General features: G+C 29.6%; 1 protein-coding gene across 1 annotated transcript; it reads right to left on the bottom strand.

Moving 5' to 3' along the window:
• Positions 1-12,914: 12,914 nt before the first annotated feature.
• Positions 12,915-19,458, bottom strand: LOC132718509 (zinc finger protein 37-like). The gene is made up of 5 exons (XM_060702210.1): positions 18,379-19,458; positions 17,718-17,883; positions 16,708-16,877; positions 15,826-15,915; positions 12,915-14,869 (listed from the first exon to the last, which is right to left on the bottom strand). The coding sequence occupies exons 1-5, from the start codon at positions 19,451-19,453 to the stop codon at positions 14,775-14,777; spliced, it is 1,596 nt and encodes a 531-aa protein (XP_060558193.1). The 5' UTR covers positions 19,454-19,458; the 3' UTR covers positions 12,915-14,774.

The raw sequence follows: 19,458 nt of genomic DNA, 5'->3' as shown, positions 1-19,458 counted from the left end.
ACTTTTTTCTTCGGTTTTTTTTAGAACCCTGTTTCAATAAAAGGGTAAATTCATTTTTCCTGTCAAAATGTGACAAAATTTAAAGGAAAAAATTTTACAAAGTTTCTTGAAAAAAGAAAAAATTTAAAAAAAAAATCAAATATTTAAAAGTAATAATTGACTGAACGACTTGAAATATTTGTTAAAAATAAAACAAATTGAGTATAGTAAAACCATACTGTTTTCCAAAAAAAAGACACAAAATTTTTTAAAAAACCCCAAAGTTAATAATTAGAATTAACAAAAGTGGGGAAAAAATCAATCTATGAATAACTTTTAAGGTTTGGAATTTAAAGGGGAAAAGGCCCCCCAAACCAATCGGGGGTTAAGTTTAAACTGGAGTCACAAACCATGTTTTTTTATATTAAAAACAAAGTACTAAATAAGTTCCGGGAAAGCAAAACTTAAAAAAAAGGGAAAAATAAACGTTCAGTTTTTTCAAAATCAAGTTAAATAAATGAAAAAATTGATGATCAACCAATGTGGGGTAGGGTTTTAATTTATGGTAAACAAAAAAAACAAAAAAAAGCTTTTTCCCTCAAAAGGCTCGTCCCTTCAAACCATAACTTTGGGCCCAAAAATGGTAAAACACTTATTTGTTTCCCCTAAAAGTTTATTAAAAACCCCTATAAAAAGACTCCCATTACCCTTTGAAATACAAAAGTCTTGAAATGCAATCTAAAAATATACTTTAATACAATACCCTTAGCAGACCCCGCCGGCTTTTTTATAAAAGTCTTTGATTTTTTTTTATACCTCTGATGAGGGTACAACTAAAAGTTTCCCCAAAAACAAAGACGTTCATTTTTGTTGTTTGTTAAAAGGCACGTTTTTTGTACATTGATTAAAATTTAAACAACAATAAATAAATAGAAATAATTTTGATTTTTTGGGAAATTGTAAATTATGTTTTAAACAAAAAGGAAACAAGAAATCCTTTATTCAAATGAAAAATCAGAAATTACACGTCTTTTTTTAATAACAAATTATCGCCTTTTATAATGCTATTTTATTCCTATTAATAAACAAGTTTTTAATACATTTCTTAATACATTTTAAAACCTCATTTATAAATGAACCTGGTAGAGAACTATTTAAGAACCTGGTACAAGTATGTACATACCTCATCAAAGTTTCTTATTTGAGTTTGCCAGTTTTTGGTTGGAAATTTTAAACAAAAATAGCCCGTTTGGAAAAGAAAATGGGGCAGAAAAAGTTAAGTCTGACCCCCCCCCTGTTTTAAAAACCCCTTGCAGACCCAAGCGGGCACCCTTGTCCCCAAGGTCAAACCCCGGAAGGGGGGTTAGTTTAAACTCTGTTTTAAACATTTTAAAAATTAAAAAATATGTAAAATTGTTTCATTAGTTAGCAATGCTAAAAACAAATCATCTCTATTTTTACGAAAAAAAAAAAAAACAAAAAAAAAAAAAAATACTGGGAAAATTATAAAAAATTTTCTTATTGAAGAAAGCATCCCCAGGTTTTAAATTAAAAAACAAAAATGTTAAAAACCTACAACAAAATGAAAATTTAAATAAAAGGGACCCTTTCTAAAATCAACTAAGCTGAAACTAAACGTGACTGTGATTTAGTTTAAATGGGGAAAAAAAAATTAGGGGAATCTAGGGGTACGCGTAATGTTTCCCAAATTCCCTCGCTGTCAAATTTTTAAGGCTTTTGTTTCGATACTGGGTTGCGAAAAAAACGTAGCCGGAAATTCTGTTTCATCGTCCACATATCACCATTCCCTTTGTAACTAGCCAATGCCCCCAAAATGAAGCATAAAAGAGAAGTAAAATATTTTAACGCGTTTAAAATACCAAAGTAGTAAAAATATAATATAACCATTGTTTCGTTTTACGATTTCTGGGGTTTTCGGGAAATTATACCAAAAATCCCCGGTTTTTTGACCTTTCCTTATGCCCTTTAAACCCCAAAGAGGGCGAAGTCGAGTGAGGTTTGGGATAAGAAAGGTCACGTGATTATGGTAAAAAATTTAAAGCAAACCCGAAATCGTTTAACGCACCCAAAGGGGTTTTCTTTTAACCTAAGCTCCCCCCCAGAAACACTTTTCTCCTTCGTCTTCAAAAATGAAAAAATTTTACCCTAGTCTGGGTATGGTTTTAATTTAAAGGTTATTGGAAAATTTTTAACCCTTTGGGAAAAATTTTACCTAAAAAAGCGCTGAAAAAAGCTTTTAGGTTAAACTAGAGATGTTTTCAAAAATTGGGGGGGTTTAAAATTTATTTAAGGTTAAGGCAGATCCTTTTATCTAAAAGAAACTCAATTTTTTATTCTTGGACTTAATATTCTATTCGGGGAAAAAGCTGCTTTAAACGAAAATGGAAAAAAACGTCTTTCGTATTTGAAAATTTTAAAAGAAAATACAATGTCAACCTTTTATCCAATGGCATATAAGAAGGGAAAAAAATCAAAGTGAGATTTTTAGATTAAATTTTTCCCTTTTTAACAGCCGCAAAAAAATTTGTGGCATCGTTAAATTTTCATACAAATAGAAACCCGGGAAAAAAAAAAATTTTGTTGTTTAAGGGAAAATTTTGGTTTGTAAATTTTTTTTGCCTTTAAAAAAAGGCATTGTTAACATGATGTATGTGAAAGATTTATGTGCTTGTTAAAAACAAAACATGTGTAATAGGAAAGGGTATAAAAGGTAATAAAAAGAGTTTTTCTTAAAAAATAAATTTAAATTTTTAAAATTTGTATATTCCCTTTAAAATTTTTTAGGGGAGGGGGATTGGGAAAAATTGAATTTTAATTTTTTTTTTTATTTTTTGGTTTTTTTCCAGCATTTTTATTAGTGCAAGGAAAATTATGAAGCTTTTTAAAATTAACTCCCCCCTTTTTTAAAAACGTTATCGTTTCTTTTAAAAATGCATTTAAAAAACAATTTATCTCCCTTTTTCATTGTTTAAATTGAGTTAAAATTGGCCAAAAAAATTAAAAAATTTTTAAAAAAATTTAAAAATGTTTTAATTGGTGAATTTAAAACCCTTAAGTTTTGGGGAAATTGCAATTAAAAGTTTTTGAATAACCCCCCCTTTAATTTTAAATTTTTTAAAAAAATTAAAAAAAGGCCTGCTCCTGTTTTTAAATGAAAAAACTGGGTTTCCCTCCCTTTTTTTTTTTCCCCTTGTTTAAGGGAACAAAAAAAGGTTAATCCCTTTAAAGAGGGCCCAAAAAAAAAATAAGAAGATTTTTTTTTTCGGATCGAAAAAACATTTAAAATTTGGAAAAATTTTTTAAAATTTAAAATTTTTTTCACCCTTTTAAATTTGTTTGTTCCTTAAAGGGGGAAATAATTATTTTAATTCCCAAAGGAAAAAAGGGGCTGAACAATTTTAATTTTGGGGTTTTGGGCCCCCAACCGTTTTTTATTTAAAAAAGGGGCCCCCCCTTTTTTTTTTTAATAAATAAAATTTATTTAAATAAAATTTTTAAAACAAAAATTTAAAAATATAGAAAAAAAAAGGTTAAATCAAAAGTTTTTTTCAAAAATTTTTACATTTTTTTTTTAAAAAAGCTGGAAAAGGTAAAAAAAATTTAGAATTTACTTTATTAAAATTATGGGGTTTAAAACGTTTCTTCCCCTCCCCCCGACCGGCTTTGAAAAATTCCAAATTGGGCGATTTTTAATTTTAAAAGGTTTTGTTTTTTTATCAAAAACCCTTTAAATTTTCCCCCAATGTTTTTTATGAAAAAACATTGTCCCCAAAAAAAAAAAACAAAAACACTTTGGTTATTAAAAACCGATTCTTTTTTTTTCCTTTTAATTTTTTTTGAAAAATGAAAAAATATTCCAAGGGAAAGGGGGTTTAAAAATTTAAATCAAAAAACGGAAAAAAGTGATTTTAAAAGGGAAAAAAACGAAAAACTTTAATTATTTACCTGGGTTTAAAAACAAAAATTTTTTTTAAATGCCATTAAAAAAATTTTCAAGTGCACTTTTTTCGGACCGGGGAAAACCCCTTCCCCTTTAAAAATTTCAAATTTTTTTTAAAAATAAATTTTTGAACATTTTTTTGAACGTATTTTTTTTCCTTTTTTTTTTTGGGGCCCCCCCGAACCAAAAAAAAGGCCGGAAAAAGGGGGCCCCTTAAATTTGAAAATTTGGCTTCAAGGCCAACAGTCCAAAAAAACACGGGAAAAGGGGTTCAAAAAACTTTTTAAAAAAATTTTTTTAAAAAAAAAAACCTGTTTTGTAAAATTTTAAACTTACCGGGGAAATTAAATTTCAAATTTTGTTAATAAACCCAAAATTTTTTTTAAAAAATGAAATTTATATTTTTATAAAAGTATTTTCCCAGATTAAAAAAATGGGGGAAGGGGATTGCAATAAAGTTGAAATCCCGGGGTTTTTCTTGACTTAAAAAAGTTTTAAAGTGAACGATTTTCGATGGTTTTAATTCCTTTTGGGGCAACAAAATTTAAAAACGTTTTTTAAATCTAACTTTTGAAATTTTATTTTTTTTTAATTTTTAAATTAATTTAATCAAAAATCAAAATGTATTACAAAAAATTAAATTTAAATTTTTTTTAATTTTTCCCTTTTTTTAATAAAATAAATTTTAAATTTTTAATTAAAATAATTTAAAATTGAATTGGGTTTAAAAAAAATTAAGGGCCAAAAGGTTTTTAAAATCTTTTTTAAAAAAAAAAAATTTAAAATTTTGGGGAAAACGTTGTTTAAATTTTTTTAAATTTTTTTTTGATTGGTTTTATACATCAAAATCCCGTTAAATCTCTTTTGGTTTAAGAATTTTTTTTAAAATTTTTTCGTTTTGGGGACCTTAAAAAAAGGCCCTTTTTCTAAAAATTTAGTGAAATTTAAAAAAATTTTTTAAAAAAAGAAATTGTGATTAAATTTTTGAATTCCAAACTTTGAAAAAAAAAAATGGGGTTTAAAAAAAAAGCCCAAAATAAAAAAATGGGAAATTATTGAAACTTTTATTTTCTTTTCAATAATGGGGAAAAAAGGGCATCCAGTGCTTTTAAAAAAAAAAGAAAATTTTTTCCCACATTTTTTTGTTTTTGCCTTAAATTTTTTTTTCCGGGAAAGGGCAAAAGGAGGTTCTTCCTCCACCCCAAAAAAAATTTAAAAAACCTTCCCTAATTTTTCATAACCCTTTTGGTGGAAATTAAAAAATTCAAAACAAAAACTACCAATAAATTATTTTTAAAAAGTTTTTTTCCCGCAATTGTGTTTCCCAAAAAGGGGCCCCCCTTTTGGGAAAACAAAAAATCAAACATTTTTTAATTAAAAATCTCCCGCCCAAAGAAAAAAAATGTTCCCGAAAAAATTTAAAACCCGAAAAATAATTAAAAAAAGAAAAGTTCCGGGCGGTTTTTGGCCCCCCCCCTTTTTTTTATGGGTTTTAAAATTTCCCCAATATGCCTTTTTAAACACCCTTTTAAAGGCTTTGTTGAAGGTTCCATATTTTTTTAAAAGGTTTCACCTTTTAAGTTTTTTAAAAAATTTTAAATTATTTTTTCTTTTTTAAAAAAAATTCCTTTTTAAGAATTCTTTGGAAAGCGTTTTTGCAAACGGGGCCAAAAATGTTTTTTCCCCAAAAAATTTACCTGGAAATTTTTTGAAAAAAATTTTTTTTTAAAAAAAAAGGCAAAAAAATTTCCTTAAAAACCAGGTTTTGGGGAATTTTCCAATTTTAAAACCAATTTTAAAAATTTTTTTGGAAAACCCCTTTTTAAAATTCCTTTGAAAAAAATTTTTTTTTAATTTAAAAAGTTTGGTTTTTTTTTTAAAAAAAAGGAAAAACATTCCTTGTAAAAATTTAAAAAAATCTTAAAATTTTTTAAATTTAAGAAAAAATTTTTTGCTTTTAAAACTTTTCCCCCTTTGGGCTTTTTTTGGAAAAAAATTTTAATAAATCCCCCTTTAAAATTTTTTTGAAGCCCCCCTTTTTTTTTAAAAGGCCTTTTTAATTTTTCACCCTTTTGGGTTTTTAAAAAAACTTCGGAAATTTTTTTAAAAAAAAAAAGGGGTTCCCGGGGTTAAGGGGTTTTTTTTATTGTCCCCGATTTTTTTTAAAATCTTAAACATGGGGGTTAAAGAAGGGCCCCGGGAAAAATTTGGAAATCCCAAAAAAAGGGGGGTAAAACCCAAAAACAAAAATTGAAAATTTAAACCTTAAGGAAAAACAAAAGTTGGGGAAAAAAAATTTTAAATTGTCAAAGAATGTGCCCCCCTTTTAAGGTTTTTTTAAAAAATTATTGAAAATTTTTTTTTAAAAAAGGGGGTTTTGAAAATTTTTTAATGGATTCTGAAAAGGGGAGCCTGAAAAATTTCAGTTTTAAAAAAAGGGCCTTTTTGAAAATCCCAAAAAAAAAAGGCCCTTTTTCAAATTAAAAATTAAGGGGCCGGTTTTTTCAAAAATTTTTAAAATTTGAAAATTATCTTTTTGATTCTGAGAAAATTTTGAAAAACAAGTTCATTTTTCAAAACCAAAAAAAAAAAAAGATCATTTATTCAAGTACCAAAATGTAATTAAAGCATGAAATGCTGGAAATAAATAATGTTGTTAATTTGGACCTCTGAGGTAAGATAATTATTACAAAATACTGATTATTTGTTGCCTAGTTCGGTAGTATCAAATAAGTTTTATAATAGTTTTCTTCGTATCTGACCTTCAAGAATATATATGGGAAAAATAACTTAAGACATGACATTTCATAAAAGATCTTCATTCTTATTATTTAAACACTTTAAACTTATTCTAGAAATTTCAGATTTTAAGGATAAGTTCAAAGCCCAGGGCAATGCCTATTTCCAGACAAACTCTCCGCAGCGATGAGTTTTGAATTCCTGATAGATATTTAGAAGGGAATGAAAATTAGACGCTTTTTTTTTTAGCCGGAGCACCGTAACATCTAATTTATGTGCATTAATTAATAGCTCAATTAAAAGATAATCCAATATTGTATTGACCATTTTCTTTAGCAAATGTGTAGGTTAAAGTTTATTATACGTATTTTACAAAATAAATTGGTATTTGTAATAACGTATAAATTTTAACCAGCTTAGTTTTTAATTGATAAACAGTCGATTTACTGATTAACAGTTGGCCGATTTACCAAGTATATGTTACGATTCATTTTGAAATACTGCAATCCTATTGGACAAAAATAATAATAATAAATAAAAATAATAATTTCCGACAATATATAAAAATGTATTATTTCAACTTGCACATTCATGAATGTCCGGGGTCCGTACTTTCAGTGCCTGAAAGGGCGGATGAACCCTCATTAAGCCTAGAATACATACATACTTGCACATTTTACATGCTATGTTTCAAGGCTTATAAAACGAACGTGACGTTTATGGGTTTGTTTGTTTTTGTTTTCCTTTTTTAAATCTTATATTCTTATTTTTCGTTTACAATACGGAAGTTATGTACCCGTTTAGTAATTTCTATAAATAGAACCAAGGTAATGACGAGAAAATTGTCAACTGTTGTGAAATATATATTAACTATTAACTATATATTAACCATTGTAGAGATTTGGTTTAAAGGACTATAATTTGCGTGATATATTTATTTAAGCTTTATAACTGTATACGAAGGTAAGTTTAATGTTTTGATTTATTTATTTTGTCGTTGTAACACGGTTTATTTTGTAATATTTTCATAATATAAAATAGATAACTTGTGATAATCGATTTGATTATAATAACTTACAATAAAGATAACTGTATATTATACATGTACATCTGCTTCACATGATGAACAATTAAAAAATACAGTAAATATATATGTGTATAAACATGTATATTACATTTATTTACACCCAGGAGTAGACTACCTATAGATCATACTTCAATAATCAATAACCCACCGTCTCCTATTTAAAATCTCAGTATGTATTCACTAACAGTCATATTTCTGAAATCATGTAGGCATGAACATAAAATGATATTCAACTGAGAGAAGTATTTTTATAATATATCGATAATCCAATGCGTTGGACAAAAGAGCAACGCCCTACATAAAATGTAGAAGTTCATAGGCAATACCGAGTTAGTTTAAAGTATAAAATAGAAAATTATATAAAATAGCTTTAAAAACACAGACGATGCCTTTTTTTGTGACCAAGATTGCCATAAAAATGTATGGAAAAGATTTTTGCTTAATAATTCCCGCTTACGATTACATACCTGACACTGAAATAATTGTAAAAATGTGGAAATATATCAATTAGCAAATAAAGATGTCAACTTAATTATTTTTAAATACATGTAGTTCATATAAAAACTAAAAAGAAAATTAACATATGAAATCGAGGTTAATCATGATTCTGAAAAATAGTCAGAACACGTGATAATGCAATTTTAATTTTCAGTTTACCTAGCCGATTTCACTGTCATGCCAAACAGAAATTTTTTAAGTAAAACTAGTATTGTATCTGGTTCCTCGTACCACATGTAAAATGCACGTCACACAATTTGTCACTTTACAAAATTAAAAGACATTGATGAGAGTGGTATATGTGAAAGTTACATTAATAACGACGTGATTAACTATGTTATTGTACTAAAACGTCCGGGTTGATAAATAGTTGTTTAAATGTCAGTTTTGTTTAAACTCCGGTGTTTTGGAATATTCACAATACATATTTTTTCTTCTTTTTTTTTGGATTGTACATTTAAAATATTTGTTTTTATTTCAGAGAAATACAATGATTTCAGATCAGAATTTATCTGAGTTAGAAGAAGTTGGCTACACTGTAGTTCCAGGCGTTATTCCACCGGCAGAATGTGACAAATACATTGATGAATATAACCAGTGGGTTAAAAAAAGTTTGGCGGGGGAAAGGGCCCAACTCACTAAGGGCCTTTAATTTTGAGGATATAATAAAGGGGAGATACTTCAAATTTTTTGGGTTGGGGCCTGAAAAACGGGGCCGAAAAAAACCCCCCGGGTTTTGGAAAAAAAAAATTTCCCGGGGACCCCGGCCGGGGAGGCCACTTTTTTTTGGGATTGATTATAAAATCCTTTCTAAAAGGTCATCGCCTGTACCCCCTTTTCTTTTGGCATGTAACAGAAGACCATTTTCCTTTCAAAAGGTGGAAAAAACTTTTGTATTTGGGAAACGCTGGGAAAAGCAAAGCCCAGGGGAAAGATGGGGGTTTTTAAATTTCCCCCTGTAAAAATTTACCCGTGGGTTATTGGCCGTAAACCGGAGTTTAAAATACCACCCCCACCACCCTTTAATTCAAGAAGAATTTCCCAATAAAATTTCCCCCAGAAAAATTTAAATGATAAATTTTTAATTTTAACTTACTCAAATATTATTAAGTATCACAAAACTTTAAATTGCACCCAAAAACGAAATTTAAACATACAAAAAGTAAATTTTATTTTAATAAAGAACGATTCATAATTTTTTGGGGAATTTGGTTTTTTCCCTTTTGTTCTTCAAATTTTGGGCATTTAAAAAACGAAAATGGAATGTTTTGGGTTGAAAGCAAAAATCGTAAATTTTAACAACTTTTTTGGGAAAAAGAAAAATGCTGACCAGTTTTTGATTCGATTGCTATTGTTTGCCCCCCTGAAAATGGAAAGAAACCCCATGATGACGGGAGCTTCCCTTGGCTACATTTAGATTCCCAAAGGCCCTGTCGGAAGGTCTGCATGCATACAAGGGGGTGTTTACCTTTAAGAGGCGTTGAAGAAAGAATGGACTCTTTAAATGATGGCAAAATCAACACAGGGTTTTTAAAAAAAATTTTTTCGGAAAATTTTATAGTGGGGAAACCAAAAAAAACAAACCCCAAAACCAGTTTTTTTTTGCTGTCAAAAACCCATGTAAAATTAAATTTTTAAAAAATGGTTTTTAGAATTTAAAAAAGTACCTGTTTCCCAAGGGAAAGGGAAAAGGTGTTTTGGGACTCGCGCGTTGTTCCCTGCTAATGCCAACCAAAAAAGGCAGGGTAACCCCGGAAAGTTGGAGATAAAGTTGTTTTGTATCAAGAAATCCCGCAAAAAAGGGCATCCCCCCGCCCAAAATAAATTTTTAAAAGAGAAGGGTTACGAAAAGGGAAAAAAATGACCAAAACCCCTGGTCTTCTGAAGGTTCCGATTGAAAGGAGTCAGCAGCCCGTAAAACCCTCCCAGAAAGTTTTCCCCGATGTGGCCCAAACAGAACAGAGTCAACTCCTTTCTGGAGTGATTCCTTACGACTTTAAGGACGGGACACCAAATGGACCACCAAAGCCCGTGTCAAAATTCTTTGTAAAATATTGATATTCATTTGATTAGCTGACATAACATCAATGATGTGATCTTAAACTTAAAACGACAGAAACTGAGAGACCCACAGTTTTATTTTATAAGTAGAAAGATATATATATGTTATTGTATTTGATGTTAATTTATTCTGTTTAGGTATTGTTATTGTAAATCAATGTTCTTGTAAATTATAATTTAAATCTTACCTATTAACACCTTATAGCAAGGGTATCGTTGTAAACAATGGATTATTAAACGAAGTTTTATGTGACTATGAAAACTGTGTGAGGAAGGTGATGTGGAAAGGAGCAACATATCATGGTTGATCAATTTAGAATGTGTGTCATTATTAGGGAAGGCACCAAAAATCTCTAATACATTTGTTGTATTTTAATATATGTTTAATAATGAACATTTTCATTCTATACAGCAAATAATGTGATAAATAATTATAGATACATTTAATGCTAATGAAGTTTTGTTTTGTAATCTATAAATCTGTGCAATATATATACGACATATATTAGGTTTTTTGTGTACTTTTTTCGCATTTCTGTTGCACATACATGTATAAATGTATTTGAGAAGCCCCTGAAAAACTTATTTTCGAAATTGGTATGAACCCAACAGATGCCCTTTTCAGAAGCGACCCTGGATCGTTTTACATGCACAGTGAAGAGCACTGACACATTGGTCTTTCGGTGTTAAGGTCATATCCGGAAAAGGTGTATTCTTTTCGAAGGGAGATAATTCAGAAAGGAAAATAGTTATTTTTCCCGCACATTGCAAATCGACTCTATGTATTCTATATTCGTGAACACTTCCTTGTATAGCTTTTGAGTCGTGCTTCACTGTTTATGTACAAACAAGCATTAAAGGAGCACAATTTTGTAAACATCTCTGACCAATATGCATACTTCTTAGATAAAAAGTTGTGATGAATTCCAGTTAGTGGATGAAAATGCAATAAAGGGGAAAAACTAGATACTAGTACGTGTTGTAGAAGTCAAGAATAAAATATGTAATAAGTGTCACAAACCTAGAATATAAATATATTGGTCTTGAGAATCAAGTATTTCATGCATCACTGTGACCTTGGTCTAATGAACTTAAAATCAATGACCTCAATCTTCCAATCATAACAAACCTCCACATCAAATCCTAAGGACTGTAGGCCGAAGCTTGTTATTGGCCAGACAAGCTTTTGAGTCTACCTTTCTCTCTCTCGATTGCTATTTTTAGCCACTCACAAGATTTAAGTAACATAAAGTCAGGGCGGATACAGAACATGGTTTCCTGGGGGGCTGACATATGGGTAACATAATTCAACAGGCGAAAATTGAAGATTGGGCCAGCATCTTGGCCTGTTGTTCATGTGACAAAAAATGTAATTGATGAGTTTTATAGCTCATCATATGAGTGGCGATGCACTTTCCTTATAAATGAGTATACTAATGTTTTTGTAAATATTTAGTTGATATGGAATTAAGCAAAATATATGTAAATGGGGTGGGCATGGGAGGGGTGTCCCCTCCCATATACCGAGAAAATTTTGAAATATGAGGTTGAAAATGGTGTTATTTCCTTGACTTTCTAGTGCTGTTTATTGTACCTTTTGGATGGTTTTACAAAATAATGTATTTTATATAGGTTATTGTTTGCAGGGTCTTTCAAAAAGAATTCTCCTAATGTTAAGTAGTGAGCATTTACAAAATAACAGCACACTTACCAATGTATGCACAACTGTTGATAAAAATAATTTCAAACACTTGATCAATTTATTCATCTGAATAATAGACGATTTTCCAAAGTTACATTGTAAGTGATATTAAAATACTGCCTTCCTAATGTACCAAAAAAAATAAATAAAAATAAACACTAGTATTCAATAAGAATTTTCCCCATCAATGAATCCATTTTAGATACTAAAGAGGTCAGTACAATTTAAATTATATTTAAAAATATAACTGCCATAAAAAGTTATTAAAAGCAAATGACCAATTATGTCATCTTAATAAAAATCTTAGTCAAACTACCGGTATTGATTAAAACGCGATTCCTTTAATATTATCATTATAAAACTCGCCATCTTTTTAATTTACAAATAATAATTTTCAATTTCTTAATAATAGGACTTGGAAAAACAAAGATAGTAAAATATGGTGCACACTGTAACACATCTATTTGCCACTATCAGTGACTATTGATTTCATTAGACCTTTGGAAAGTAATAAACCAATCAATTATGCAGTCATTCAAGCATGCTGATAAAGATCTCTGCCAAGCTCCTAGGCAGGAGATTAACAACTGGATGACAGCAATTAATGTTTTGATAACGGAGTACACTACAGCCAATAAAGTTTGAAAACGACAAAAATATATTCCAGCCCGGCTGGTAAACATATCTTTGGGTCAAGCTGGGGGGGCTGCGGCCCTGAAGCCTGGGCCTGAATCCGCCACTGAAAGTCCTATCTAAATGAATTGTATATAACACTGATAACACTGCTACCTGCAGTTCCCAAAGCCATTTAAGTCTCAGTTTGTGTGTTAAGACAGAATGAAGCACAAACATTCAGCCAAAATGGACTTTTATGTCATTTATTTTGTTGTTTTATTTGTTGGTCAGAGTGCCATGGCCCCTCCTTATGCTACTCTTACAGAATGAATCTATAGCTTTTAACTTTTAACACAAACCCTAATCTAGTTGCTGAGATAGCTGGATGGACGGACAATGTACCAACTATATGCATCCCAGTAAAGAGTAACGACAGCATAATAACATGAAATTATACATAAAATTTATTGAACAAAAAAGTATATGAAAACTTAACGAAAAAAAATACTGGTTTCAGGTATATTGAGAATATAGCATGTATAAAATGGTGTTAAAATTATTCTACAAAGCTTTTGTTCATAACTTATCTTCACTTGTACATTTGGAATACTAAACTACGTGTGTATATACACTAATAAACATTAATCCACAACCTACAGATTAGTACTCAATAGTATCACAAACAGAAATAAAATTATATCTGCCAATGACAGCTGCACTTTTGTTTTGATATTTAACAATGTGTGACAAAACTAGACTAAAGCACTTTGTAAATGACTAGAATACTTCAAATTATAGGAAATAAAATAAAACTGACAACATGCTCAACTTTTCTAAGACCTTGATAGTAAAGCAATGGTAGATTTTTTTAAGCCATTCAGTGATAACCATTGCTAGAGTTGTGACTATTGGTCTCTGCAATACAATTATCTCTCAAGTTTCAATGGAATAACTTATTGGTTCACAGTAGAAAATAATGCAGTACATTGTATAAAACTTAGTGGCCTACAATCATAATCCCAAAGACATGTTTGAAGTTTCTGAAATTATGACCCTTAAAGATATACTACATGTATGCTCAAATTTGATGTTTGAAAATATTGATAACTACTATATATCCTCTTTGTAAATATAAAATAAACATGATTCAGCTTCATTCAAAGTAGATATGTTGTGTTTTAAACTCTATACACTATAAGTGGTCACAAAATGAATATATAGTGTCATTTAAAAAAATGGCAGTTTTTTTTAAAGAAAAGACCAACTTTACTTGACCTTTAATGCAGCTTAAAATACGAAATTTGAACACCTTTTTTACTTGGATTAAAAGCATTCCCTAAGGATTTCATTGATTTCAATAAATTTCTGTGATAAGAATATTTTATTCAAAGATGAGCATAGTATATCTTTAATATAGAAAAAACTGACCACCTCCAGTGTTTGATGTGGGATATACGTATTTTGCATGCAAAACATTATCATAGATATAATTCAGTCAAAATTATATATATGACCCTCTGACAGTAACCCTGAAATCATGTTTAAAATTTAAAGTTAAAGATTTATATAAATCCTTAACAAAGTATTACACAGACAAAACAGGTAGTGGGAACGAACCTTTATTTCAATTAGTTAGTCAAAGTGACATAATGCCAAATCAAGCATAAATTGCGAGTGTACCAGTTAAAAACAATGTATCCTATAGTTATGCCATACATGTTCTTGTTTTCAATTTCCTAATCTACTTCACATGAATAATAAATAACCCATATGACCCATTGAAATTTCTATAAATATCCTTTGCAATTTATCAGAAACATTCAGTTGATAAAAAGAGTGAGGCAGTCTATATTATACTTTAGGCAGTTTGAAACACAATAATATTAATCAACTTTTTGAAATAAATAGCTGACTCTGATCAACTTGACAGTGGAAAATGAGAATGTGTATTTGGTTAACAGGTTCTTCAACTGAAATATTCAAGAATTAACTTACGACTTTGAAAAATTTCATATTAGAAAATTACAACCCTCTCATAGAGAATGCCCAAGTTAAAGCCAGCTTTATGAGTACATCACATGTGATATCAAAAAATTAACACTTTAACAAATTAGATATATAATCACTGTCAATTATGTTTTCTCTTTATGTTTTTTCATGTGATAATTCCTGCTACTGGCCTGTGTAAAACTTTTTCCACACAAATCACATCTGAAGCTCTTCTCACCTGAAATAATATATACAAAAATAGAAAAAGTAGCCAAATATAGCATTCAATTTGAAAATGATGATTTTGAGGACATAGACGAAAAAAGCTTTTTTTCTCTAAAATTTAAAACATGAACTATACATATTGTCTAAAATATATCATAGCAGATGAATGAGAACTTTTATTCTAAACACTGGTTTAGCAGTTTAAATTAGTAGTCTTTCACTTATGATGGTACATCAATCCATCACTCTCCTACATTTAATCCATCACATTAGCAATCCCTTTCTGGAGATTTTGTTTGTGTTTTTCTTAGATAATAAGTTACACCAGCACTTTAAAAGTCATGTTGCTACTTTTAACTTTTCAGCTTTACTGGTGGAGAAAGTCTTCAGGTGTCTGTTCATGCATTATTTCTGGTACAAGTTGGCACCTAAGTAGAAACTAGGTCATATTGTATGTAAATGTGACATTGGCTTAAATACCAACTAATATAAAAGGTTTTTGTAGTGAAATGAGAAATAAGATAACCATCCTTCATTGCTTATCAAAAATAAATCCTTCTACACTTACTACATATTTTCAGAGGCAGGGGAAAAATTTAACATAAAGGATGAAAAAAAGATCAACAAATGTAAAAAATTCTCACTTTTCGATAAAAATCCCCACTGTTTTTCTAATCCTTAGAAGAGACACTGATCTTCACAAGTAAAATTCACAAACAAAAGGTTACTCTGTTATCATATTATATAATTTATTTTTATATGATAAGCCTTGTACAAAATACATGCAAAGACATTGTGTGGCATGAAATCATTCTACTGTTTATAATGTCTTGATACATCTTTACAAGGCTAGAACAAGATCTCATATATTTATCGAGTCACCAGAACACATGAAATCTCATGTATTTATCTATTTATCATTATTTATTGACAAAAGAATATCTATATTTTTATGTGTGTATTCTTTACCTGTATGTATAACTTTATGCTTCTTAAGACTTGACAGCTCTGCAAATGTTTTTGTACAATCTTTTACATCACAAGCATATGGCCGTTCTCCTGAAACAGAACAGTAATGTACACATCTTTTTAGCAAGTTTTTTTTTCTCATCATATTTCGTGAAAAACAAGCAATGTCTCTTTACATGTACAATGCAAATAGATTACTTGATAAATATATATGAACTTTTTTTAATTTCTCAAATGTTAAATGCTCATACTTATGTACATAAGTTTTAAACAATAATTGGTATTTTATTTTTTTAAATACAAGCCTACAGATATATCATAGACAGAAAAAATGTACACATGCCATTTATCTATAAAGAATTTCACTGAAACTCCAGAATATTTTACTGACAACAAATTTTAAAAACAAAAGTTGGCATAAAACAGCATACAATTTCTTTTAAAGGCCCATTACATAATTCCCCAGAAATACATTTATTTTTATTTCTATAAAGCTTTCTATTTCTGATGTTCTGTTAAAGTTTCTAAATGGCTACTTATTGGCCATTTTCCTGAACCATCTATTGGCCATTTCGCCTTTTGGAAAATAGTACGATTACAGTGATTTAGTATTTTGTATGGAAGTCAAATTACTACTTTGTTTACATTTTTTCTATTTTTATAACAAATATTTCAATGTCTATCCACACTTTTTCCATGGGATAAGCAATTACATTGTATCATGCTCAAAAACCATTATTTTAAATGTTATAAAACTCATATTTGCCCTTTCTAAAGAAGGAAAAATTTATTCATTTCGGAGGCATAATGTGCCTTTAAAAATCATATGATACTTTATAGTGGTTACTATGCTACATGTACAAGTAAACATTTCAAAAATACCTGAATGAGTTCTGGAATGATTTTTGAGGTTACCAGCTGTAGTAAAACTTTTATTACAGACACTACAGGTAAATGGTTTGATCTCCTTGTGTGTCATCACATGCCTATCTAAATGTTGAGCTTTTGAAAACACTTTACCACATTCTGAACACTGGTGATTCTTCTGTCCTCTGTTGAGACAAAACAAATACATAATTGACAAATACATTCCTCCTTAGTTTAGATATATCACATCAAAATGTCCCCATCAACAAGCTCTGCACATCAGCAGTTAAAGTTAAGCAATCTTACTATCCTGTAGCATTGATTACAGACCTAAACAACCAATATTGAGCCAGGTTAGCCTGCATATCAATGCAGTCTAATCAGACTCTTTTTTTTGACAGCTGAATTTTAGAATTTGATATCAAAATTCCCTCACATTAACAATGGGCAGTTCTAAACTGAAAGTAGGACTAGTTAATCATGTAAGTGTAATGGTTATACTTTACTGTTCTTACATGCAAAAACATCATTATACATATATTTTCTGAAACTTTATAACTTCAAAATTCTCAATAGTTTAATATATCATATAATATATATATTGCATGTGTACAATTGAAGTATCATAGTTATGTATGTACTACATAACTTGTTTTGATTCAAGCAAAAAATCCATGGCAAAATATTTTATAAATTTATCAAAACTGATATAATGAATATATATAGAGGATATTGAACCAGTGTAAGTTCAATACTGACTTTACTGAACAAGTTGATTCAAATTATATAATGCAAGCCTCTGCATTGTCTATGGTAAAACTGCATAAATATGTACGTACTTACACTTGCCTATGGTAAAATTGAATAAACATAATTTTATACATACCCTTTTCTATGGTAAAATTGCACAACAATATATGGTACTTACCTTTGCTTGTCTGTGGTAAAATTTGGTTAATGTAAACTAACCAAATATATATAATTTTGTCTGTGCTAATATTGGATAACTGTTTACTAGTACTTACTCATGTGTTTGTTTGTGGTAACTAAGATGACTTCTGTAAGTGAATGTTCTCACACAATCAGGGGCAGGACAGCTGTAATGTTGATGATTGGTAGAGTGTTGCTCTAGTTTATCTACATTACTGAACTGTTTCATACACATCACACACACATACAGTATAGGCTTCTCTGAAAAAAAGATAAAAGAACATTTTATTAAAAAAAGTTTCCTAGAAAATTCAAAATTTTAAAATATCAACATTTTTCATAAATCATAACAATGAAGAGTAATTTCTATTAAGCTTTGATTTTGTTTCAAACAACATTTAGAAGTCACAAACTGTCAAGAGAATTTGAAAATATGACAAAAGTTTTAAATTTTACACGACTACAAGTGCAGAAATTTGTCATAAAAAAAAGAATGTTTTTCATGAATAATGATAGAATCACAAAACCAACACACCATGCCATTTGATAATGTTAGAAATGTAAAATTTTCTCAAATCCAATAAAGAGAGTTTTGTACAAAAAAGTATTACATGTACATGTATTTAAGAAAAAACAACAACAAAGGGCCATAATATGGCTTTAACTGAGTGAGTAACTTCCCAACCTCTCTAAACCTGGTTAAAATTCAAAGACTTGCAAAACTAGTGCATATTACAATATTCAAAATTTACCAACCTTTTTCATTTTCTTTACATATATTTCTATTCCCATGTATATATGTATCACTTCTAGTATTTGTTTCAATTTGTGAAGTATTGTTGTAATGAATATTCCTATTTTCATCCTGAGACTGACTTCCATTCAGTGTCATAGATGCTGTATTACACTCTACATGTCTTTTCTTTGGGGGCAGCATATAATCTATCAAGTCATGCTTCCTTTTTAAATCTGTACTCTGTTGTGTTTGCTCGGCCAATTTGTTTGAAAAGGACTCTGAATCTCCTAGTGTATTCCCTAAAAGATGGTCTTGAGGACATTTTTTTATTCCAATATATCCAGGTCTACTGATTCTGGTATTGAGTTCTTCATTTGTAGATAAACTATTCATAACACTATCTTTTTGTAATGAACAAGGTGTATCTAAAATGTTTTGAACTGCTGACCGTGTCTCCAATTCTTGATCAGAAATATTTGTTGATTTAAAACATGGCTCACTGACTTGTTTAAAAACTTCAGTTTTTTCACTTTCACTGCTATCTTTTGTTTCACATGACATTGACTTTACTTTAGTTAAACTTAAGTCTATATTTTCTTTAGGAATTTTAACATTTAAAAGGGTAGTATAATTAGCATCATCATTATAAACAATGCTTGAGGTATGGTTACTGATTTCACAACCCTGTCTTGTTTTGTCTGAAAAGGTATCCAATTCACTACATGGAATACTATTTATGTCATGAGATACATTTCCTAGAATATTACCACCCAAATCGTGTGTTTCATCTACATTACTAGAGGATTCAGGATTTTTCTGGTTATTTGAGTAAGTGCACTTGTCAAAATCAAAGTCAGTGATATTATATTCCTGCATGATAGCTTCTTGTGTTTGAGAGATGAGATTTGCAGTTGCGAGGGCATGGATTTCATTAAGTCTTGGTGGAGACAGCTGTAGAGGATTGTACAAGTTTGGTCCGTTAGAACTCTCATCATCACTGGAACCTAGGTTTTGAAGAAGAATTGCCAGTTGGTTGGTTAAGTGGCTTCCAGATGATTCTCCATTACCAAGACTTGGGAAGAGTTCATCTAACATTGACA

This window comes from Ruditapes philippinarum, unplaced genomic scaffold (genome assembly GCF_026571515.1).
Source record: "Ruditapes philippinarum isolate M1 unplaced genomic scaffold, ASM2657151v2 ctg386_1_1_1_1, whole genome shotgun sequence".
Lineage (NCBI taxonomy): Eukaryota > Metazoa > Mollusca > Bivalvia > Venerida > Veneridae > Ruditapes > Ruditapes philippinarum.
This window is presented reverse-complemented; position numbering and strand designations above follow the sequence as displayed.